A 24,113-nucleotide genomic window follows, 5' to 3' on the forward strand; every position below is an offset into this window, starting at 1 on the left:
AAGGATTGATCGGTTGGGTGTTATGAGAATAATCAAATATATTCTGACTCCTAGCAGTTGACGATAACAGATTGCCCACAGTTCCCATGGGCACCACCGAGAAAGGGAAGTCGGAAGGGGCTTAACTGGAAAGTACTCATGCCTCTAACGAGGAAACAACCAACAACCAGCTAATTTCCTCAGGGAATTACAGACTTTGTATTAGCTTTGATGTGAGCTGATGGTGAGCAGCAAAGCCATTTAGATGCAGAGATTGACTGAGTTCTGGCTAATCCCTTTCACACCACAGATCCATTCATAGGGCACTGGAGCATTGTCTGTGAATTCCATTCATACAGTACTATAGTAATGCTGATGCCAAGGATCTCTGTTTTTTTAAGGAAAAGACATTACAGTGTAACCACTGTAATGACCTGGAAAGATTCCTTTCTTTGTTTCTAGACAGAAAGTGGAGTCACTCTCACACCCTGGATTTTCCACAACACCCAGGGTCAAACAGGGACCAGATACTTATGGTTAGTCCAAATGATGGTTTCAAGCACTCTGGAAGTATGGATCCATATAATTAGCTCTTTAATAAATATAAATGTATTCATTTGAAGTTATCAGAGTAAATCAAGTCAATCTTCAACTGTGTTTTTTGTTATCTCATGGCTGGAGGAGACATATCCCACAAAGAGTCAGGCAGATACTGGTAATGAATCAGGACAAATAAATCACCTGGTAGATGTAGCAGAGAACAAACTGGTATGATTTCTAGCCCCATGAAGCACTGCCATTCTTTAATCTTGGTAGGCCTCCCAGCAAAAGGTGGAATGACATAATTTCAGCAGCTGCAGTGAGCAAAATGTTATATGCAACATACCAAAAACTCGGCTCGATGGAGCAAAAGCCTGATAAACACTTAATCTGGCTAATGAGATGTTTCCTCAAGCAGTATATGCTACCATTTTGCTAGAGGACTCTGGGAAATGTAGTACATGGGATTTGTTTCTCAAAAGGGGCCGAGACTTTGCACAGCAGAGAAACCACAGAGCTTGGCAGACTTGTAGTATAAATAAATAAATAGGGGGTGAAAAGTATGCTACAGATGAAGTTACCTCTTCTTCTTTTTTTTTTTTTAAGGAGGAAGAAAAAAAGGAAAGAAGTAAAGAATTTATTTTATTTTTAAATTGTTAGTTAGGGGCCATAAATATTTTTTATGGTGCTGAGGGAATCATTTATCATAGCAACCACATTATGCAAGTCTGTTTCTCTTAAAATGCTTGGTCTCTCTGGCTGATGACAAGGAACTATCAGCCAGTTAATCCATAACTGAGTAGCAAGAGCTCAGTGTAGGAAATTGTCTGGCAGTAACATGAAAGTTTTCAAGGGCAGAGCTTAGGGTAGGAATAGAAAGGACGGCCTCTTTGCGAGTGTTCTGTGTAACAGAAGTTGCTCATACCTGTGCCTACCTTGGTTTTTCTTTGACTGGATTACCTGGTTTGTTTTTTCAGCACTAAAATTGGGCAGCTTGGGTCAAAGTTCTCTTTGCACTATTGCAGTGAGTGCTGGTTTGGAATTTGTCTTCTTGCTTCATGTAGTGTACAAACCAGCTTATACAGGACCAGATTCAACCGGAGTCTTAAAGTGAATCCAATTGAAATGAGAATCACTTTAACAGCTTTGGGTTGTTTTTCTGGGAAGATACTGAGGAGAACTATTTGTTGTGCTCCCTTTGCAAGTCTCAGAATTGCCTATTCTGCCACCTCTGCAACCCAATGAGATGCGCCTGTTCAGTAGCACATTCTCACTGTTCCTAATATTCATGGGGAAATTTTGCTGACATGAGAGATTTACAGTCCGATAGGTAGATCTGCAAGATTCGTAGGAGTAGCTGTCATTTGAGTCACATTCAGCCTTTTTCCGAACACAGCATATAGCTTCTTGGCATACTCAGGGGTTTATCCCACTAATGACACCAACAACTGTTCCTGAAGTCATGTCCACTGGCTCCCTGTCCTTGGGCATTCACAGGCTGCCCCTGGAGGGAGGTTGTTGGTTTTCCTCCACGGAGTCTGCCCTGCCAGGAATTTCCTCCAGAACACTTCACACCTTTATTTCCCCCTCCTTTCAATCTCCCATCAGGTGTTTTTCCTTGCTCCTTGAGCCTTGTGGCTTAGCACATTTCTGTCATTCCTTTGATGACTGTATATGGGAAGTGGAGCCTGTTCCTAATTAGTTCCGATAATGAAGTGTTAACACACTTTGCTTCATAGGTGCAAGTCAGGTACTTCAGAGCTGGAGCCAGTTTGAGGGTTTCTTTGCCATCGCTTGCTGTTCCTGGCTTTCTCTGCATCTGTGCTCTGCTGGCTCTTGCTCTAGGGTTTGCTCAGGTCTCTTTACAATTCCTTCTGTCCATTCCTTTTCCTTTTAGTCAACATCTTTATTATTTTTCCTGTTAATAAAGTACACTAAATGTACTTCATTAACTAAATGTACTGGAAGACAGTGGTGTCAGCTCTGAAGAGCAACTTTTCCTCTTCTGAATGGATAGATTGCCCAAAGCTTGTCCCATACCACATGCACCTTAACAGTCAGTGGGAAGAAGGTAATTCTGTCATTGTGTCCTCTTTCCTGGCAAGGTCAACTGTGTTGAGAGAGAGCAGGAGACCCCAAATCCTTCTCCTAGGTGAGGATGACTGTTGATTAGCTAATTCATGTGCTATGAGAATGTAGTTGGTCCAGGGTTGGTGGAGAGCAAGGTTGAAGGATAGGTCTGTATCTGCCAAGTGTGATGTTTCTTCCAACATTCACATACTGTATCACAAAGGTTGTGAATTTTTGCTGTTAGTGTTGATGGTGGTCTTTCAGAGATCTGGGTATATTTTGTATCTGAGTTGAAAAAAGGCTCATGTGGACAGTGGAGATCACATAATAGGAAACAACTAGACTTCAAAGACTCAGAGCCTTGGAAATTTAAAAAAAAAAAAAAAACCAAAAAACCTAAACTGCTTTCATAGGCAGGCAGAATGGAAACAACATACCCTTTGGGTTTACACCAGGACCTGGCAGAATTTGCAGGTGGTAATACTCGTGTCTGGGGCTTGTCATGCATCAGTGCCCGTCCTAAGCTTTTTCCTTAGGATGGTAACACTTCTTTCAGCATGACCACAACCATTGTGTTAGACGGATGGCCACTCTTGAAAGGAAACATACTGTGGGATCATGGTTATTGAGATGAGGTCTGCTAATCTTGGAATGTGACCTTTCATCAGAGGCTTGCTGTGATGAAAAATACAAAATACTCAGTATGTTTTTAAAAAAAGACCCTATTTTTTCTCCTTTGACCTTAGAAATAAAATGTACCTTCTAAAATGACAGCAGCAATGTATAGGAATGTATCCAGTAGATAGCAGAGTGTGATCTGTCCAAATGGGTTTGGATGTGCTTAGCTAGAAGTTTTTGCTGTGCTGTATCTCGTTAAAATATGATCTTTTCTTTCAGGAAAGGATCCATGGCACAATCTGGAACGAGATTGATGATTTAAAGGCATTCAAGGTGTTGGATCTAGAAGATTTTGAAAAGATGTTCTCAGCATATCAGAGACATCAGGTAGGGGTGGCCTCTTTTCCATACCTTGCTTTCCTTGAATTTCTGGAGGAGGATGGTACACATTACAGTGACCTGGGTCCTTGCCACCTGCAGTCATGCTGCGTTGTTTGCTGCTCTGCCACTGTTCAAAAAATCACAAGACTGAAAGAGGTGGGGAGGACTTACTGGGCAGAGTGTAACCTTCTGTTATCAACATACTTAATACTAATGGGCAGCTATCAGAGACAACAGCCCCCAACAGGTGATGCTCAGTTTGACCTCAGCAGCTACTGGCTTCCCAAAGCTCCTGAACTTTGTATTCATGCTTGATAACTGTTTTTCTATTTCACCCATTCAACTAAGGATGAAGTCTGTAGTTGTCTGAGTACTGAGCAAGGTGACTTAATCAGCTATCTTTTGCTTTGTCTCTTTTTTCCTAAACAGCCTCTTAACCCAACTGGCTAGGTGACAGAAACTGTCTGAATTACAGATTATAACACAAACAACATACTTTAAAAGCAGCCATTTATTAGAATGTCTTTTTCTCCTCCTCTTTTTCTTGGAAAGCAAGTCACCTTCAATCTGTCTGTCTCCACTGAATGAGATTTAGCAGGAGAGGGACTGTACTTACACTCCCTGAACTCCCTCAGCTTTCCTTTGCATTTGGAATATGTTTGGAGAAATTCAATCTTTCCCGCTGTGTGGAATCAGATTATTGCTCTGATGTTTTAGGAAAAGACTTTTAGATATGATTGCCATAAACAGCCTTTATGATTGAACTTTATAATGATGATGATTACTTCATTGTTGTTATGATTAACTTATTCAGTACCTTAGAATTAATAAATGAAACCCTTGTCTTTGGACTTTTCCATCCACTCCCTTCTTTCTCTCTCTTTCTCTCTGTCATTTTTTCCATCTAATGATTAATTTAATAAATATAATGAATAACTCTTCTGATTTACTAGCTCAGAGCTATCTAGATAAGCATCCCAACTTGAACTGTGAAGAATGTGATGTTACCCACTGCATGATGGGATTTTACTTCTCATTCTGCTCTTGCAAATAGCTGTTGCTGTTTCAGTGCGTCCCTCTCTTTCTCTTCCTGTTGAATTTCATTCACTGAAACAAGAACTTAGTTCATAGTGAGGAAGAAAGGCACATGAAACTTCACTGCTGTACAAGATTGGATTTAGGCATTGTGCCACCAACATAGATGTAGTGGTGAGCTCTCAGTTATTGTGCAAGTAGCTAGGCTCTGTCATCTGCAGACGAGAGCAGCCTTAGCAGCATCAAGGTGCCATTCCAGTGCAGTGTTTTTGTGTCAACACGTAGTATTTTGGGTGCAAACATTGCAGGCTTCCACACTAGAAATGACCATCCAAAGCCTTCTTTTGGCCTCAAAATCCAAAACCTAAGCTATCCTGAACTGCCAGGTCTCAGTTAGAAACATAATATTTACGGCTGCATTACCAACCACTGAAAAGCAGTCTGGCCTATTCAACTGTAAACTAACCTGACCCTAACCCCTTCCCATTGGAATGGAGCCATCATCTCAGAGTGACCTCTGTGGGTCTCAGAACAGTCCTTTTACATCCTTATTAAAAATACTTTGACAGTGGCTCCAGACACTAGATTATCACTTATGTAAGCTACTCTTTTTTTTTTTTTCATACTTAGGTGTATTGATGCCATTCCAGCTTTCGTTTCGCTTTTACACTCCTTTTTTCTTTAGACGTGCCATTGTTATTACTTTAAGTGATATTTTCTTTTTCATTCATACTCAACGCAATGCAAACTGGATTCCAATCAACAAATCCTCATCAATTTTCACTTTTTTAAAGGCCAGGCAACCAAAATTGCTTTTGAATCAAAGTCCTATGAGGACTTTTCCAGTTGATTCACACTTAGTCTTTTCTTCTCTTTTATTTTTTGGAAATACTCCACTCTGGCCACATATGTGTTTACCCTGGGTTTGTGACTTTTAAACTTCATCCAAATGTCTGTGGAGAAAAATGTCAAAGAAAAGCCCCGCTCTTTTGCATCTGAAATGTAGAAAGAGTGCAGATGAAGAGATTTCTTTCTTTGCTGCTATTAACATGTTCTTCATATTTTTTCTAGTTTCATTTATATTTAACAGCTTCTTTTCTTTCTTCTTTTTTTTTTTTAATGAAAAAGGGTCTGTTCTCCTCTCTCAAGCCCTGTGTATCTTTTTTCCATGGCTATGAGGGAAAGCAGAATTGTCCAATGCACAGAATGCAGGACCAGAAGTTCTTACACTTGTCTTTTGACTTTGCTGCAACCTGACTGTATAATATTGACCTCTTGATTCAGTGTATCTGATGTTTTCCTATAGTATGGAATATGTTATGAAATAGCTGATGTCTGTCACCCAGTCGTGCTGTGAGGCTTGTTTAGTGGTTACTGAGTGCTTTCGAGATACTTGGCTAAAAGTTATTCAACAGTACAATGTGCTATTGAAACAAATTGTTAGTATTAATGGTAAACTGTGCCTATGCATCAGGAGAGGAGAACTGACCCTCAATTTTTAACCTTGGCAATTCTTTCAGTAAGGCTCTGGACTAGATTTGTAAAGGTATTTAAGCATCATCCTAGTCAGTGTTTCAAGATGGAGGAGATGTATGATTTGGAGACTGTTTTGTTTTCATTTCCAAAAGAAAGAGATCCAGAACTCTAATTTCCCAACACCTGCTGGCTTAAAATATGTAAAGAAATGCTGAAATACCTTTAAACCATCTGGTCCAGTATTACCTGCTAAGCATTTATTCTCTTAGAATACAGTGTGTTTCTAAATTCAGCTGCCTTGTTGAACTTGGTATCTTTTTCTCTGTGACTGATTTTGGCATGTTTCCTTTGTTATTTGCGGCTGCTGCCTGCATAGGACCTGCTAACTAACCCTTCCTCCTGCAAACAGGTGAGTATCATTGTCTGCCTCCTGATCTTCTCGCAAGATGAATCACTTACCATGCCATTATGGTGCCATGGGCTCATCTCATGCCAGTCTTTCATATGCCCCTGCACCTCTGCTTTCTGAGTGGGGAAGGTGGTAAAAAATGATTCCTTTGGTTGTATTAACTCGGCGATAGGAAGGAGCAGTTCCCATTCTTTCACTTAGCTGTTTCTCTCATTCTAGTTTCTGCTGGTGTCTCTGTAGTCCCCTTTTGATGATCCTGAGCAAAAAGACCAGGAACAGAGCAGAATGCAAATGTGAACTCTTCCTTAACTAAAATAATAGTCTCTCTAGGTGAGAACAAATGGGGCTGTAAGGCAGCCTTCATTCCCACTGTTCCCATCTGTGGTGCCTCTGCTTTGGACAGGTTTGAAGTCTCCAGATATGGTCACTGGCCACAGACCTCCTGATAAAGAAAAGCTTTCTTCCTGTAGAAGGTTGGGAAGAAGGGTTTGTGTCACCTAAGAAGTAGAGGGTTAGACTGGAGGGAAGTCTACTTCCTTTAGGACTGCCAAAACCCTTAGAAAGTTCAGTGAAAGACTGAGGTGGTGTTTAAATGAAGTAGAGACATCAGACTGCCTACACGTCTTCCAGCTGGCTGCCTCTCACTTTATTCATTGTGGGAGACACTTTTGGGAAGAGCAAGGCTCTCGGAAGGTGTCAACACAAGTGTCTCTGGCGAGTTGGGAAGATAGTAGTCCTCCCCATGACTGCTCGGGGAACTGCGGTTGGAAAGTCTGGTCAGAACCTCTGCCACTGGGGAAAGCTAATACATGGCTCTGGGCCATTTACTGGTTTTCATCATGACAGGGCACACTGTGAAACAAGTCCGTGTAGTAGAAATAGTTCCCTAAAGTATTGATGATCATTGGAACCTGGTATGCTACAGCAGTACCAGATTATATGTTCTGCAGTTCACCAAAACCAATTTATATTTGAAACAGAGCTGCAATATCAGGAACATGTTCCACATCTTTAGTCATTCCAACAGAGAATTTTTTCTGATTTTTTGAATTTGTAACTAATATCTCAAATCTTCTCTTTGAAGAGCAAAACAAAATGTTGTCCCACATGAAAAGCTGATAAAAATTATGGGATAGGACTTAGGTACTTTGTCTGCTAGGTTGAAAACAGCTCCAACTATTCTTAATTTGTGTGCTTGGCCTAGCTGACAAAAACTGATCACTACTGCCCCCTCACTCCTTTTCTTCTATATCTAAAAAAATGCGGATAGTCCACATGCAACCTGTTTTCCTTCAACTAAACTTGCAATCTCGCTTTGGTAAAACCTGAGGCTTCATCTGCGTTTGCTTACACACAACCCAAAGTATCTGTAAATATCCCTCTTCTCAGTATAAGAGAATATATTTTTAGATTGGACTGGCCCAGTTATGACCAAGGAGTGGGCTGTGTCTGAATAGTTCAGGTATTCATCTGTATGGAAGTTTGAGGGCTGGGACTGCTGTATGGCTTTAGGGGAGACCATCTGAACATGCACACAGAGCACAGCCACCCCCTGAAACAATTTGTTTTTTTCCTTGAGATGGGTACTGGGTAATGCATACCAGGTGTGCTTGTCTGCAAGCGTTAGCTAGTGAGGTACAGTAAAGCTTCTAACCCAGAAGCAAAGCACAGACCAACCAAAAGCTTTTTGCCTCTCATTGCTCAATAGCTGTCTATCTTCCTGTTCCTCTTCCTTCCTCCCCACAAACTGAGGAAACTCAGGAAAACTTTGACATCTCTACATGTCAGATAAAATGTCCTGGGCATGCACTGCTCTCCATTTTTGTTAGTTACTATCTCAGAACTCATAAAGTTGCCAAATGCCTCATTTTTCCTGCCATGACCCTCCACCTTGAAAGTAGTATTTGATGTAGCCAATAGCATTACAATCTTTTTCTGCCAATCTTTTTCTGGCAGAAAAAAGATGTATTTTGGGTACATCCAGCATTACTGTAGTGTGTGTGTGTGTGTGTCTTCAGCTAGTGCACTGTACTTGTTTATAAATGATACTTGGTTTTGATGGTGGCTAACTGCAGCACATTTGTGCATGGCTGTATAAATCCTTTGTATATCCAGGAACAACATAGGCTCATTGTAGGTGAATGTACCAGGAAATTAAATGAGAAGTAACAGCATGAATCTCTCTGATTTGCATTTAACTGTCAAATACATGGGCGTCAAAATCTCTTGAAGTGGATGAATTGGGAAAGTAGTAAACCCTTCAAAAACTTCATATTAGCAATTAGTAACTTAAATCAGAAGCTGGTGTACCTAAGCCCTGAGCTGCAGAACCTTGGGTCCTGGGAGTGAATTCTGGAAGCACCACTGTATGCTTGCTATGGTCTTACCCCATTCCCATTGTCTGCTCTTAGAGACTGGATACTGGGGTAGATGGACCTTTTGGTCTGACCCACTACACTTGCTCTTAGGTCCCAGGAAAGAATCACACTGTTAATTTGATGAATGCATTCAAAGCTAGATTATACTGATTCTGCCAAAATCTCTAGATATGATGATATGGATATCATGGAAAGGCATTTTGAAGTGGTTCCAGCAGCAGCTAACTGGGAAAAAACTGTCCTGTTACCAACAGAGAAAAGGGAACTGGAAACTGGAGATCTGTTATCCAGGATTATCACCTTGTGTCATCACCTCTGCTTCCCTTTAAGGAAAGGTTAAAAAACACTTGAAGTAAATACAGAAAGCCAATCTCTGGAAGTGCAGCAAGACCTGTGACTCTGGTGTGTAGGCAGGACAAGAAGACAGAGACTCCTGGATGGTCTGAGCAGATCTGCAGTTAGTTTCTCTCCATGTGCTGTGCTGAATTCTTCTTTCTAGAGTTTTTCCAGGTGATGTGTTTGGCAGTGGGAAATTACAGACCCCTTTGAAAAAGACTTAATTCTCCATGATCAATGGTGATAATTTTCCTTTAAAAGGAGAGGCTAGTTCAGATGTAGATGTTGACCATTTAGTAAGCTACATGTGGTAAGATGAATGCCATCTTGCCCTACTATTTATGTCTTTCATTGATATGGATTGGACTGGTCCATGCTCCAGTGACAGCCTTAAGAGGTGATGGAAGGATTTTTCCTGACTGGGCTGCAACCTTTCAAGAATGCCATGTAACCTCTGTAGGAGGTACCTGCTAAGCGATGTCCTGTGACATCAGTGGGCTCTACCATAATGTGCATAGTTTTCCTGTCATGCCAGCTTTACACTCATATAACTGTTAGTGAAGTGAGTCCAACAGATCAGAATCAGGTCCAGTATTTGCAAACCAAGATGATCTTACAGGTGGTATTGAATGGCTTCTGTTTGTCTAGTAATACAGGATCTGCCTATGTGTTTTCTGTCTTCCTTGTTTCCTTTTCTTGCCATGTGGGTGGATTTTCCTATCAAGTCAGGATGGCTTTTTGTCCATTGCACTCAGTGTATCAGTGTTGGGTGAGTAGATAAGGAAAAACATGATACTGATTGTTTTCCCCCTGCTTTTGAATTACATGCAGAAAGAGATGGGTTCAACAGAAGACCTTTACCTCTCCACACGAAAGGTGAAAGAGCTCTCTGTGATTGATGGCCGGAGGGCCCAGAATTGTGTCATTCTCCTTTCCAAGTAAGTGTGCGAAGCCTTAGCTCACAGTGTCTGCTGTGGTTAATGTAGAGGCAAGACTTAAACAGATGGACATGTTCATTTTCTCACCTAGATCTGCTGGCTAATACTTGTGCAGAGATTCAGATACACCTCTCTTGCAGTGTCATAAAATCACCTACCTCTGTGAAGTGTTAGCTCAGTCAGTACACACACACGCACACACATATTGTACTTTGAACAGATGGACATAAAAATCAGGAAGTATCTAAAAACTCTCATGATCAAAATCATATCAGTACTCCTAGGCAAATGAAAGCAGCTAGTTGGCAGTGCTGCCGCTTCCTTCTAAGTGATATGTTCCCCCATGCTCTGTGTATGTCATTTGGCTCTGTTCTGTCTGTTTTTCTAAATGTTCCTCTCAGCATCTCCCTGGGATACAGCAGAACTGAGAGTGGAGTTCCTCTTTGGCATTTTTGACTATTAATGAGAAAGGTGGTAAATGTAAGAGATACCCAAGAATTATGTCTTGTATTTATAAGTTAGGTTTTGGAAGCCAGAAGATGCCTTTGCATGCTCCTGCAATCACCCTTATGTCTTCAAATGCTGTGACATCAGGGCCCTCAGCTTACTTTTCATGCCTTTCTGTCAACATGAGGGCTGAGCTGGATGTATGTACAGCAGATCTGCCCAGGCACTGATCTGCCAGAGAAGGTTGCCTTTCCTGCCAGAGGAAGGACAACAGCAGGGCTGGAGAGAGATACTGGGAAAGCTCTGGCAGTACTGAGCAAGAAAGCTGTTTCACTGATCAGCAGAAAATGCAGGTTCATATGGATGTGACTGCTTGTCTGCCCTAGCAAACTAATGGTTAAAAGTAAAGCTGCAGCCAGACCACCAGGACTGCAATGAGTTCTTTCCATTGCTTAGTGAAACCCATGGAGGCTCTCATTATGCTACTTATGTGGCATAGCCTGCATGTCAGCAGGACACCGCGCCCCATCTAAACCAGCTATAGAGGAAGGTTTACGTTTCTGTCTCTGCAGTAGTTGCCTATTGCATGTCTTTGCTGGTGTTGGCAGCTGACTGCAGGCTGGGGCACATGGAAGGGGGAGGTATAGGGGCAACAGGATTTTCATGCTGTTTGACAGACCTGCTAAAGTGTGTCTGACGTTCAGATTAACTCATATAAGCACATGGAACATTTCCTAGAGTGACAGTGTAATGTGTGTGGGTGGCTGAGCTGAGGAGAATCCAGGGAGGTGGCCCATGTCTTGGTATGATACTACATGCTTATTTTTAAACACCTTCTATCCCCAAAACAAGAGCAGTGTGGGCAGCAGCAGTACAATATCTTTCCACTGTTCACTTCTGCCTTGCAAGTCTGGCTTACTCTTACCTGAGAGGAGTCCTCTCTAAAAGGTGGGAGGGAGAGGACAGTCTCTGTGGTTTGTCTTCCCTTCTGCTGTCTTTAGCAAAGTGGCCTTGAAGCATAAATCTTGCACTCCAGGGTATACAGGATGTGCTCACTCCAGGTGTGCCACCAAGCCAGCCCACCTCAACTTGCTAGTCTGGACTCAAACCAGGGGTGAAAAATTGTTTCATGACTTCTTGACATGTCAGGTTCTCTAGTGAGAAATATCCTGATCTTATTGTTAGCAGGCCTATCATGAATGATGAATAGTCTTGGACACTGAGCTCACTGTCCCTAAGGAGCCCACAAGTTTGTGTTGTGCCCTGTTAACTTTACTGTGCTATGCTGTGGGAAATGCCTGTCACCAGGGCTTATCACTGGCTTAGATCATTTAACATTTGGAATGGACAGTGTTAAGGTCCAGGATGTCAGAAACATCTTACAGCTTCACCTAGGATTGCTACTCCTCCCCAAAGCTCTGTCTACAGGCAACCAGAAGAGCAAAAATCTTTGGGAACTAAAATGGCACCTCTAAATTCATACCTTTTTCTGCTCATTGTGTTTTTATAGATCTGTCATTTAAAGCTAGCAATTGGGGGGATTGGCTGCAGATGATAATTGAAAGGATTTTATAACCCCTTTGCAGTTTCTTTCATAACCCTGCTTCTTCCTTCTTTGCATTTGTTTTCCTTTCCTGAGGGGGAGAGACTCCCAGCCAAGTGATCTCTGGCTGCTGCTATGCCCCTGCTGCTCCTACAGTGCACCTTACACATGTATGCACGAGGGTGTGCACACACATGCAGTGAGAAGAGATTTAAAAATGGTGACAAACAAAGAGAATTTGTGCAATCCTGAGCTGCAGCCCAGTCTTTCAGGTTGCCATGATATCTGCCAACAGCTGTTTCCAATTGACTCTTACTGTGCTTATATCCCTGTAGTTTATTCCCCCTTTGTTTACACTAAACTGTCATGTCCTTTAAAGTAAAATAGCTACATGGGTTGGGTTTTCTTTCCCTCCACTACTCGAATGTTTTTGTTTTACTAACACTGTGTTAGAAGGGGTCAGGCAGAGCTCGTATTTCATATGGTCCAACAAGCCAAAACCTAGTTAGAGTGAGAAATAGATGTCTTTTGCTTTCTTTCATAGAGAGACTGGAGAATGGTGGACTGAAAAGAGACGAAAATTGAATTGTTAGCTGATTTTTGCTGACAGTTAACAGATTTATGAGACTTCTTCCCTATTCTCATCTCTGTTTTCATAAAAGCTCTCTTTCAGCTACTTGATAGCCACATCTCTTAGTTTTCCTGCAGTGGGAGGATGTAATTGTCCTTGTTTTATGGAGTCTGATGGATCCAGAACCCAGCTCTGTCCCATAGCCCAACTGTAAAAAGTTCAAATGGGCTTGAGATCAGTTTATCTCGCAGTATTTCCAACAGGCCATAATTCAACTAGGACGTGGAACCATCTCTCTGTGGTGAGTCCAGGCTTCCACCAGTCTCAAGTTTGGCTTTCTTAATGGTGTTTCCAACATGCACTTATTTTTGTCACATCGGAAAATTGCTATCCCTCATGACTTTCCTGACATCTTCAGTTTCCAGCAGGCTGGAGATTTACTGTCAGACTTCTGTGGTCTGGAAGAGCCTTTCCAGATCCCTGTGCTTCCCTGCTTTCACCTCTCAGCTGGAAATTTCTGTGATCTCTCTCACTAGTATGGCTTCTCTCTTGGTCCATTACTTAAGTAATGGGTAGTATTTTTGCTGCTCTGATATTTTTGTTGTACCATATCTTTACACTGTCTCATGCCCAAGACATGTACGTCTTGTTGTCTTGCTCTGTGAATTGCTCTGGAGAGGTCATGTTATTCAGAAGAAGGCTGAACATATACTTGTGGCACTTTCTTGAGGAAGTTATTTGGCAAAGATCCTGGCAAAATCATTATGTCAGAGTTGTTCTGAGGTGTGTTTGTTACTGCTGTGGCTCAGCTGGTCAGCAGTAACCCTCTCAAGAACTGGAAAGTGAGTGCTGGCAAAATGCCATAAATACAATACTAGCAGAAGGCAGAATTTGACTACACAAAAAGAGTTTTAAATGTGAATATGACAGTGGTTAGATACTGAGAATCAGGCTTAGCAGGCATCTTTATCAGTGTTTGTGACTTCAGGCATCTATCAATAAGGGGAAGGGGAGTAGTGCAGCATTTTCAACTATGATGCTAAAGGACATTTTCTCACAGAACTATGCCTCCTCAGTACTGCTGAACTGTTTCAATCCAGACATTTAGGGTACAAGCTGTTCAGCCAATACCAATCTCTCTGTGCCGCTTCTGCTTGCCCCCAAACCCCTGCATGCCTTTCTGTCACATGGTGATACAGTGCTCACCTTTATTGGAAGGTAGATTACAAGCAGTACGCTCACTGGGGCTACAGACTGTATCTTGATACAGAAACAATTCACTGGGATTAGCAGTTCAGTTCTTCAGTGTGCTGTCTTGAGAAACACCAGGCAATAAGCACTGCCTTCTGGTTTCCTGGAGGGATTTTCTTTTTTCTGCCTTCTAAGTTAAGGCCCATGATAAATGTCTTTAACTGCTATTCAGAGTATGATAAACCCCAAGTTTAAATTGAACGTATTAGCCAGTGCTGTCCTGTCTTAGATCACAGCTAGCAACTTGTAGATGGGGCTGAGCCCTGTATTCAATAAAGGACAAACCATTGCCTCATCGTCTTGGAACTGTAATTTGGGGATTCCTAAATTTGGTCTCTCTTTGCTCTGCTTGGCTTAGGAAGTTGGCCATTCTCAGGTCCTCCTTGATGGGAAAGTGTGAGCATTTGGATGCAGAGTAGCTTGGTCACTTGTAAGCTTTCTCTGAAGGAGTAAAAGAAAAGAAAAGCCTGTTTTTTTATGCATTTAGCAGAATACTTTCATAATGAAGTGATGAGGTTTTGCCCAGCATGTTGATATAATGGGGCAAGACATACCTGGTAAAACGTTCCAGCTATTTTCATCAAAAGGTTAGGGCATTGTCTCTCTTTTCCACTGACAAGATAAGCAGTTGAGATAAGAGGATATGAAGAGAGTGGCGGTATTTTTGTCTTGCGGGTGAATTTGCAGTTAGACCAGCTTGACATTCCTGAACACTTCTGAGAGTTAAGAGAGATCTCCTTTTCCTGCCTTTATGGGGTAGCAACAGTGAGTATTCCTAAAATGTAGTTATTTAATGTCTGTCTGCAGCTTGGCAGTCATTGTACAGAACTTTAGGAGAGCTCTGGAATTAGAGCAGGTTTATGTCCAGTCACTGAGTTTGGGAGTGAATTGGCTAGGGGCCTGTGAAGATGGAGAAATCTGCAGTCAATAAAAGCTAAGATTTGCATGAGCCATGGAAACTGGCCTTGGGATGCAGCTAAGTGTGTGGATGAGAAGTGTGTGTGTGCGTGCATGTGTGCATATGTGTGTGGGCATGCACACGTGTAAGGGAAGGGAGAAGGCTATTTCCCTGCTGCTCTTTCTCCAAACAGTCAGTGTCTCTCACTGTCACAGCTACTACCTCTAGCATCTTTTGGAAGTGGTTCAGTTCAGTTTGAAAAGGAAAGTGGTCTTGATAGATGATAATCAGTTCCCTTCTCCAAGGTAAAAGGAAGAAGGGGAATCTGATCCCTTTGGTAAGAGATTAATGTAGCTATGATTGAATTCAGGGTTCTCTGGTAGCATACAACCACACTTCTTTCTCAAAAGCTAAGCAAGATCCAGGAAACAAGTCCATGAAGTGACTCACTTTTTCCGTTACGAAAGGAGATGGTTAATGAATGATGAGTTTTCTGTGTTGATCCAATGGGGGGGGGGGGGGGGGAATGAAGGGGGGAGGTTGCTGTGACTTAAATCAATGGCTATCTTTAAGGAGGAAAAATGAGTGAGCACTGGATGTCGGTAAAGGAAGTTGATGCAAAACTGCAACATGTCTCCCAGGCATTTTCAGAGTCAGGCTGCTGGCTTCCTCCAAAAGGACAAAACAATAAAGCACTTGAGGTCTGCAAATGAAGCTGGTGTTAAATCAGCCAAGGTGTCCTGGGGAGATTAGTGATGAATTACTCTGCAGAGTCAATAGAGATTATTTATGAAGCCAGAGGGGATAGAGGGAGGCAGGCTAAGTACCCTATCAGAAGTTATTTGGTAGTTGTTGAGCTTCAACATTGCTTGAAGATGACTCAAGCAGTTGGGCTTCCATAGACTGCCAACAGATGTATGGGTAAGGGGAGAAGGAGAGAGTATTTTCAGTAAAGGTCCCTTTTTACCCCCATCTGACCAGTGTCAGGCTGCTGCAAAAAAACCCCACTGTCAATATCTGTGCTATGAATGAATGTGCTGCAGCTGAGGAAAGGGCACTGTGTTTCTTCTGGTCACATTTACTTCCTGAGTTCTGATGCCATGATCTGTAATTTGGGGAAGTGTGAAGCAGAGAGTACAGCTTGAATTGTGCGCTGTCCTGAATTGGATTGTCTTGGGCAGTGGGAGAAAAAGTGCCTAGATCTGCATAATTTGTAAGAAAGTCGATGCAGTCTTTCTAGTAGATACTGAGATGAAATTTCTGTAGTATCAGTTTTGGAGCCATAATTCCACTTTAATTTGCTGTCTGTCTCATACCAGCTTTAGGCTCTGGGAGATGCCTCTATTCAGTTGTAAATGGAAAGATTTTACCCATCTGCTTTAGTTTCTTCTTTAATCAGTTCACCTGTTTCTGTTTAAAAACAGCACATCTGTTTCACATTACCACTGGCCATCTTTAAGATCCACTGCATGCTGGGCATGAGTTTTGAAAACACAGTAAGAATCACTTGATTAACAACTCTTTGGCCATTCATTCAGCCAGTTTTTAACTGGGAAGATGCCTGTTTTGTACTGTTGATGCTTACAACTCATGAAACATCCTGCCCCAATAGAGAAACAAACTCACTTTAGAGGAATAAGCTTGATTTGCTGTAAATAGTTCTGTACTCATGATGGAATTGGTAATAGTCTAGGATGCACACGTGCAGGCACCATGACCCCATTACAGGCATGTAAGTGACTAAGTTAAACTGCTTCTCTGTAGGGTGCTGGCAAGCTTTGTGCTTCTCTCTTCTGTGGGCTAAGCCATCCCGGCCAGATGTTTTTCTGTTGATGGCAGGGCACAGACTCATCCAAGAAATCAAAGTGTTTGTGTAACTATCTGTCCTCTGGACTCTCAATTATTTTTGAACAGAAGATGTTTTCAAGTGTGTTTAGTGCTGATGAATTGCACCAAACAGAGGACTTTGGCAGTCTGAAGTCCTCAGGCTCCTGGACAGAATAACAGGAACAGCAATAATGTGAGCTACCCTTTCTGTCCTGTTGACATACCTCAAACATGTCTATTTGGTCCTGTTCACTGCTGCCTCCCCCTGCATCCCCAGACACACACACAGTAACTTACACTATCTGAAGGGGTGGTCAGTGTAATAGTTGCTTGAGTTGTATGTATGGAAAAACATGAAACTCACCCTAATATTTTTATCTTCAATGAAAGTAGCAACAACAAAACAAACACTCTGGTGTTCATGGGTTGACTTATTGTGTCTCCTCTGACAGACTATAGCACCTGTGTCATAGGACATATCCCTTATGTGGAGGCTGGATTCTGGAAAATGTAAAGGTGCAGTCTAAAGGGGGGGAAAAAAAAAAGCCCTAACAGTTGCAAAACTGCAGGCACCAAGTTGTCTGGGCATCTGTATGCATGTCTGCTAGAAGCCAGGCCAACACCCACCAAAATGCTTCTCAGTCATCATGTGGTAACAGGGTTTGATCAGTTCAAGGTCACACAGCCATGGACTTTACAATTCATGCTTATTAAAGGCAGAAGAAACTCTCAGTTTTTTCTGACTGAGGCTGTAGAGCTCTATGCAGAAGCCCATGAACTGGGTTTTGTTGTATTGAGCTTGAGTCAAACTGATGACCTAAAGTAAAAAGTTTCCAGCTTTTCATTGCAAAACTTCTAATCTTTTCATCTTGTCCAAACGTGGCTCGATTATCTGCCTTTTCTGGAAATTCAGTAGCCTTATCTTAGCTGGTATCAGTTAGCCCTCCTTGTCAAAAGTAGACAAGATAACAAGCTAGCAACAGAGTGACTGCAATTAGTTAAAAGGTGTAATATTTAAAAGCTTTTGCATGTCTGCTGATTCATATTTTAGTTTCCAGCTGTTGGTTATATTGGGCAATATTAAAATGTTTTAAGTTTCTCAGATTTAGTAATATTTCCTGTCTGTAAAAATAAAGCTCTTACTTTTGCTTTTACGTAGTTCCAAAAATATGATTCTATCCAAATGGCAATAGCAATGTGAAATTTCAACATGGAATTTCTTAGCACTGAAGACAAAAACTTTCTGGCTCATGCATCAGCCTGTCTCTCATTTGTATTTGCATTTTCCCTTTCTGCTGTTAATTAATTATATTGATTGTAGAAAGTCCATGGAGACTGAAGACTTCACTCTGCAAATATTTCTTTTGATACTTCCCTGCTTCAGTCCCCAAATTTTTTCTTGTGGATGGCCCTTTCCTTATGGTTCATTCAGTCCTCCCCTCCTCTGCTAGAATGATTAATGAGGGTGTCATGGGTTGAGGAGGGTGGGGGTGGAATATGTTGCTTACGTATTTATTCACTGACACCTGCACTGAGAACCAGCAAGTTCATTTCAGTTAATCTGTCAAATAGCCTCTTGATGGTAAGAAATTTTGATTGCTTCTGGTCTGTCTTGGGTTTCCAGTGGTGACCTCAAGGTTTTTTTCATTGGTTTCCTATTTTGTAGTAACTGATTACCGCTACTCATTGCATATTGCCGTGGAACACGCACAGAGAGAGGCAAGAGTAGGTAGGAAGGATTGTATAAATACCTCTGATAATATTAATAAGCACTTGTTTTCAGCGGCTGGCAGGGCTAAGAGGTAATATGAAGCAAGCCATTTGCTACTTGGATATGTCCATACTGTCAGTTCCTTTTTCAGCTGTGAGTGCTGGCAGAATGAACTTACCAAGCACAGCTAGTCTTCTCAAAAAACCTCTTTTCTCAGATCTGAAATGGAAGGATCAGTGCCATTACATGTTATCCTTGGAGATCCTGTAATATTCACAAGCAGAAGTGTAACTTGGGCCCACAGTCACTAAAAAGCCGTATAGATTTGAGGGGGTTTAGCAGTAGTAAAAGAACTTCATGAGGAAGGTATGTGGTATGAGGGAAGTTGAGCTATCACTTTTGATCTATGAGGAGCTGATCATTGTTAATCACCATCTAATTTTAGATGTGTGTTCCAATATTTGAAGAAAATAAAAATTATGATCTAGAAAATCTCTGCCTTGGAACTGATTAGATCATCTTGCTGAGTACTCTGGAATAGCAGCATCATAGCGGAGCTTCCTGTGGCTCTTTCATGACTTTTTTTAGTACAGCTTTTCAGGCCTTCTGTTGTCTGAATTGTCAGAGTCGCTTAAACTTTGCACTAATAGACCAATATTGATACTGTTGAAAGGCTGAAGCTGTCTAATGAAGAAATCAGACAGGCAATCTTGAAGATGGATGAACAAGAAGACCTGGCCAAAGATATGCTTGAGCAGGTGAGAAAGATTACAGTCAGCTATACCTTATAAATAATTTTTTCCACCAAAAGCAGGTGGATATCTGTACTCACTGTGCTAGTATGTCTGCAGATCTGAACTTGGCCCTGTCATGTCAGTTGAACTGTTCAGTAGAGCATGAGAAAAGTATTTTTCCCGTGTGTCAAACACCTCCCTCATATAACTCTGTTTGTATCAGGTTCAGTTTGATCCCTTGGGCTTTTGGATTTCATAATAGTGTACTTTTCCTGATGCAAAATATGCATGATTATAACTGGTGCGGGTTTTTCTTTCATGTTCTTTCTTTTTGTGACTTTCCCATAACTTTCCCACCTCTTCTTTATACTGCTGATTTTTTTTTTAATCTCCCTTGCTCTCCCCACCCAGGATTTCCATTGGGAAGTGTCATGAACCAGACAGTGTAGGTCAATGGCTATGGTTAGAGCAGGAACTAGATTGGGACTCCCATTCTGACTAGATTGGTTAGAATGGGAGTTGGAGAATTGTTTGCTGCAGTTAGTTCACTGTGTAGCTTCGGGGGGGGGGGGGGGAAGCAAATAAACCACCATTGCCCAATTTCCTCCATTTATAGAGGATAAAAGGTGGTACTTTAACTAAAGATGCATATGCTAAAATTCCTCAGAAGTGGGCAAAATGTTATATTTCTGAACTCCCTGACAAATGTGACTCTTTTTTTTTGTATGCTGTCGTAGTATAAATCTTGTACAAAAAGCTTTTTCATTTTGGAAATTTATGGCCTGCTTGTCACATTAGCTGAATGCCCGTAACTGCTCTAGAAGTCACTGCAAGCTTCTGATATTCCATACCTTCGAATATCACATTTTTGGGGGGTAGGATAAAATACTAAAGCATTGGTGAAAAGCAGACAAAGTGTTTGGTATGCCTTGCAGGCAGTTTTCTTCTTGTGGGTGTGGGCTGAGGTTCTATGCATGGCAATATTTATAACCAGACTGAAGGACAACTACCACCAGATATGTCAAAAATCTGTCAAAGTATGAGCTTTTAAGGTCAGCACATGAATAGCAGCCAGTGTCAGACACACATCCAGTGGCTTGGTTATTGTTAATTGTTTCTGCAGAGTAGGGCAGACCCAAGAGAGAGATAGATGAGGCTTTGTGTGTACTCCAGGATAGGCATGATGGGTACTCTACACTGACTGGAACACATCCTGCTCTTATTTGCAACAGTCTAAACTCCAAGTAATGCTGTGGGAATCAAAATTCTTTCTGTACTTCCCCTTGGGTTAAGTTGGAGTAGCATTTAGCCTTTAGAATTTAGAAATTGGAAATTCCCCCTTGGAATTAAAAATGTATCTAACGAGGTCATTGAGGGAGAATAAAGACAGAGCAGCAAGGAAAGGTTTAAACAAGGTCACTTTTGTAGCCACAGCTGCATTTCTTTGAAGTTACAGTTATGTGGCGGAATCAAAGTAATGCTTCTCCATGGTAGCATAGAAATTTGAGGGTGCACTCTCTCTCTCTCCCCACCACGCTTTGTTTGTCCCTGTCTTTTTCTCTCTTCCTTTCCCTCAATCTCTCATGTTGGTATTTGGTTTGTGTCTGCCGTTCTAGCTGCTGAAGTTTGTTCCTGAAAAGAGTGATACTGACCTGTTGGAGGAGCATAAACACGAAATTGAGCGCATGGCCCGGGCGGATCGTTTCCTCTTTGAAATGAGCAGGTCTGTTTGAAACATTATGGGAAAATGCACTGGGGGCTTCTTGGAAGTGGCTGCAATTGTTACTGAAAATGGATCATCTGGCCCTAAGGGGAAATGTGTAAGAGATTGTGGCCCAGTGTTATATCCTCTGTTTGCCAGAAGCCCACGATATTACAAATGTTTCAGCTCATTACACAAATTTTTTCTTGATGATAAGCACTCTCCCTGCTGTCATTTAGGGACAGTCCCTTGTTCACAAGCAGACATCTGCCTCCTCTGTTTAACCTTGTTCATACGAAAAGGATTTCAGATCCAACTATGAGGTGTGGAATAGCCGGGACCTGGGATTTCCTATAGATCCCTTTTTCCATCCAGCTGTCTCACCTCTTCATCACTTGCCTCTTTTCCTTGTTCCACCCTTGTTTCAGCTCCTGATTGATCATGACTTAATACCTAGTTCTACAAATTGAGATGCATTTTCCTCAGCTCGGCATCTCCCATGAATCTCATATTTTGAGAGTAACAGGAATTCTTCCAGCCACTCTTCAGTTGTGTTCAAAGCGTATTTGAGGTCTCCATTTTCATAACAATGTTGATTAAGAAGCATTAGATGTTGAAACTGTTTCTGTAATGCCGTGCATTCGTCTTGCAGGACGCAGCATCCAAAAGTTAGATTGTGTAGGCAATGCGCTGGCCCCGTGCTTCAAAAGATGGTTCAAGTTCAGTGTTGGCTTTCCTTTCCTTTTTGTTTAGGATCGACCACTATCAGCAGCGGCTGCAAGCATTATTCTTTAAGAAGAAGTTTCCAGAGAGACTGGCAGAAGCAAAGCCAAAAGTAGAAGGTATGGTTAAAGCCTGTGCTAGGAGTTGGATAAAGGGGCAAGGCATGTCAAAAGAGCCTTATCTTCAAAGAAAGTGCTGTTACAGCATGCTGTGTTTGCAGAGCCAGTGAGTCCAAGACGTGTCATATGCTGGGAAACAAATTCTGTCTGACAGTCTTCTTACACCTGTTGGCTTAATAAAATGAATGTCATGGTCGTTACAGTGTAAATGTGACCTGACAGATGTGACAGTGTGCTACCAGACAGTGCTGAGCTGCCAAAAACTTTTATGGTCTTTCTGTGCATATCAGACATCCCTTCTCACTGACAGTCCTTGCACCTTCCTTTCGCTTGGGGCAGATATGACAGATGCCTGAGGACAGTGGTATTCTGTAAATGTGTCACTTACAAGGAAAGATGCATGGTTTTTGTGCAGCATCCTTGGTTATCACAGAAAGGAAGTGAGTGTGTTCTACTCTGCATTTTCAGATTAGCTTAAGCCTTCCCCCTGTTGCCACTGGCTATGTTTTTAGAGTGGAAGATCTAGGAGAACAGCCCAGCTCCTGAGTTCAGGAGGACATCCTACATGTTAAATGCAGTGTGCCTGCCTGCCTGCCTGCCTGCCTGCCTGCCTGCCTTCCTTCCTTGCTTCCTTCCTTCCTTCCTTCTGTCTGGTTCTGGGCATGTGGTTGGTGGGAGGACAGTGCTTGGACAGTCTGAATTGGAGCATGTGCTGGTCAGCAGCAGCAGCATTTTAGGGTACTTCAAATCATGGGCCCAAGTACATTCAGAAAGACCACTGCACAATAACCTATCCATTTTTAATCTTTTCAAGCCATTCTTCTGGCATCCAAAGAACTTATCCGCAGCAAGCGTTTGAAGCAACTCCTGGAGGTGGTTCTGGCCTTTGGCAATTATATGAACAAGGGCCAGAGGGGAAGTGCGTATGGCTTCAAAGTCTCCAGCCTGAACAAAATTGCAGACACCAAATCCAGCATAGACAGGTAGGTTTGAAGGCCCTAAATGAGTAAGTTACTGCGCTGCATCTCTTATCATGGTGATGAAAGTGAGATTTTTTATTTTATTTATTTTTTATTTTTTTAACTCTGGAGACCATTTAAAATAATGTCTCACTTGGCATTTAAGTAGTGCTTTTCACTCTAAAAGATCCTGGAGCAGTTAAGACCAGCTATTAACACAGCGCACAAATTCTGCCATTTCTTTGGATAATGCATGTCTGTTGTTGGTTGTGTTTCTGCAACACTGTACAAAGATGACATAATGTAATATTTCACAAATAAATGAAATGAGGTTGGGGGGGAGAGGAGGCTTTCTATGGAATTTGCCCTTTATACCAATGTTTTATGGCCATGGTTTTGCAAAAAGCAGAGTACAGAAAACTCGGACCACAGTTATACGTCGCCTGTAAAAAAATGGCATATATTACTCAGAGAGGAGGGTTGTAAACTAGCTCTACATACACTGACATTGGACCACAAGGGCCAGGGCATAGCGCAGAGAGGCTGGGCTAGGTTGTTTCTAGGGCAGTTAAGGAAAATAGCTGTTGTTGGGATGTGGTGCTTTACTATTTATGGACGTGGACTGTAGGCATTCACAGTGCAGCACTGCATGTTTTGCCCCATATCTCCATGCTGGTTCTGAAAATTGATCTAGCTGTGCCTGGGGAGAGAATGCTACCTTTGGGCTCCAGCAGCACTACAGATTTTTCCTTGAAGATCTCCTATGCTGGTTCTTACTAACTCACACCTTCCTTGCCTTGTGAGGCCTGCTGAGACCACAATTGTGGTGAAATGACTTCAGGCTGTAACAGAATGAATAATGGCAATAAGAAGCTATAGGAAATTCATCTCTACCTAATAGAGTTTGCACTAACAGAGCTCTGTTTTAACTACCATGATGTCCTTTCCATATTCTGAAGCTAATCCTTGTGTAGCTACTGTTGAACAGTTTTTTCCCTTAATGTTGCTTGGCTTGACTCTTTCTATATTAAATATCCTCAGTGGACTCTGTGCTCTCTCCAGGTCTCAACTCCCAGGGTCTGGTCTGTATGAAGCAGTGGCTATCTGCTGTCTTGCATGTCAGTTAACCACGTAACACCTACCTGAAGTAGCTGTTCTGGCTGGCTGTTTCCTCCACATGCAAAATTAACCATTTACTTTTAAAAATCTTCTTAAGCCTGATCCTGCATCTCTCCTGGATCTCGTTTCTTTCCACTTCTACATGAGCTGACATTGCTTTTGTAGTAGTGGGCTTGAGTCTTTAACTATAGCTGTGTCACTCTTAATATAGGAATCTTTCTTTGCAGTTTCTCCAGTCTTCAAAAACCTTTTCCTCTTTTTCATTAACTCTTCATTTTATTCCACCTCACCTCTGAGAACATCTCACTTCTTCCTTAGGAGTTAATGACACTTTACTACTACCAATTGT

At 41.9% G+C, this 24,113-nt stretch overlaps 1 protein-coding gene across 5 annotated transcripts in view; it reads left to right on the forward strand.

Annotated features, from left to right (window-relative positions):
* DAAM2 (dishevelled associated activator of morphogenesis 2) overlaps nt 1–24,113 on the forward strand; it is a 210,268-nt gene that overhangs the window by 161,359 nt on the left and 24,796 nt on the right. For 4 of the 5 annotated variants that reach the window (XM_026121182.2, XM_064509538.1, XM_064509539.1 and 1 more), the window contains 7 exons: nt 3,487–3,594; nt 6,476–6,508; nt 10,054–10,160; nt 19,082–19,166; nt 20,759–20,865; nt 21,598–21,686; nt 22,501–22,669. In XM_026121182.2, the coding sequence (XP_025976967.2) occupies nt 3,487–3,594; nt 6,476–6,508; nt 10,054–10,160; nt 19,082–19,166; nt 20,759–20,865; nt 21,598–21,686; nt 22,501–22,669 (698 nt within the window). The remainder of the gene's footprint in view (nt 1–3,486; nt 3,595–6,475; nt 6,509–10,053; nt 10,161–19,081; nt 19,167–20,758; nt 20,866–21,597; nt 21,687–22,500; nt 22,670–24,113) is intronic. The other variant, XM_026121183.2, reaches the window with a different exon arrangement.

The sequence above is a fragment of the Dromaius novaehollandiae genome, chromosome 3, assembly GCF_036370855.1.
Source record: "Dromaius novaehollandiae isolate bDroNov1 chromosome 3, bDroNov1.hap1, whole genome shotgun sequence".
Classification (NCBI taxonomy): Eukaryota; Metazoa; Chordata; class Aves; order Casuariiformes; family Dromaiidae; genus Dromaius; species Dromaius novaehollandiae.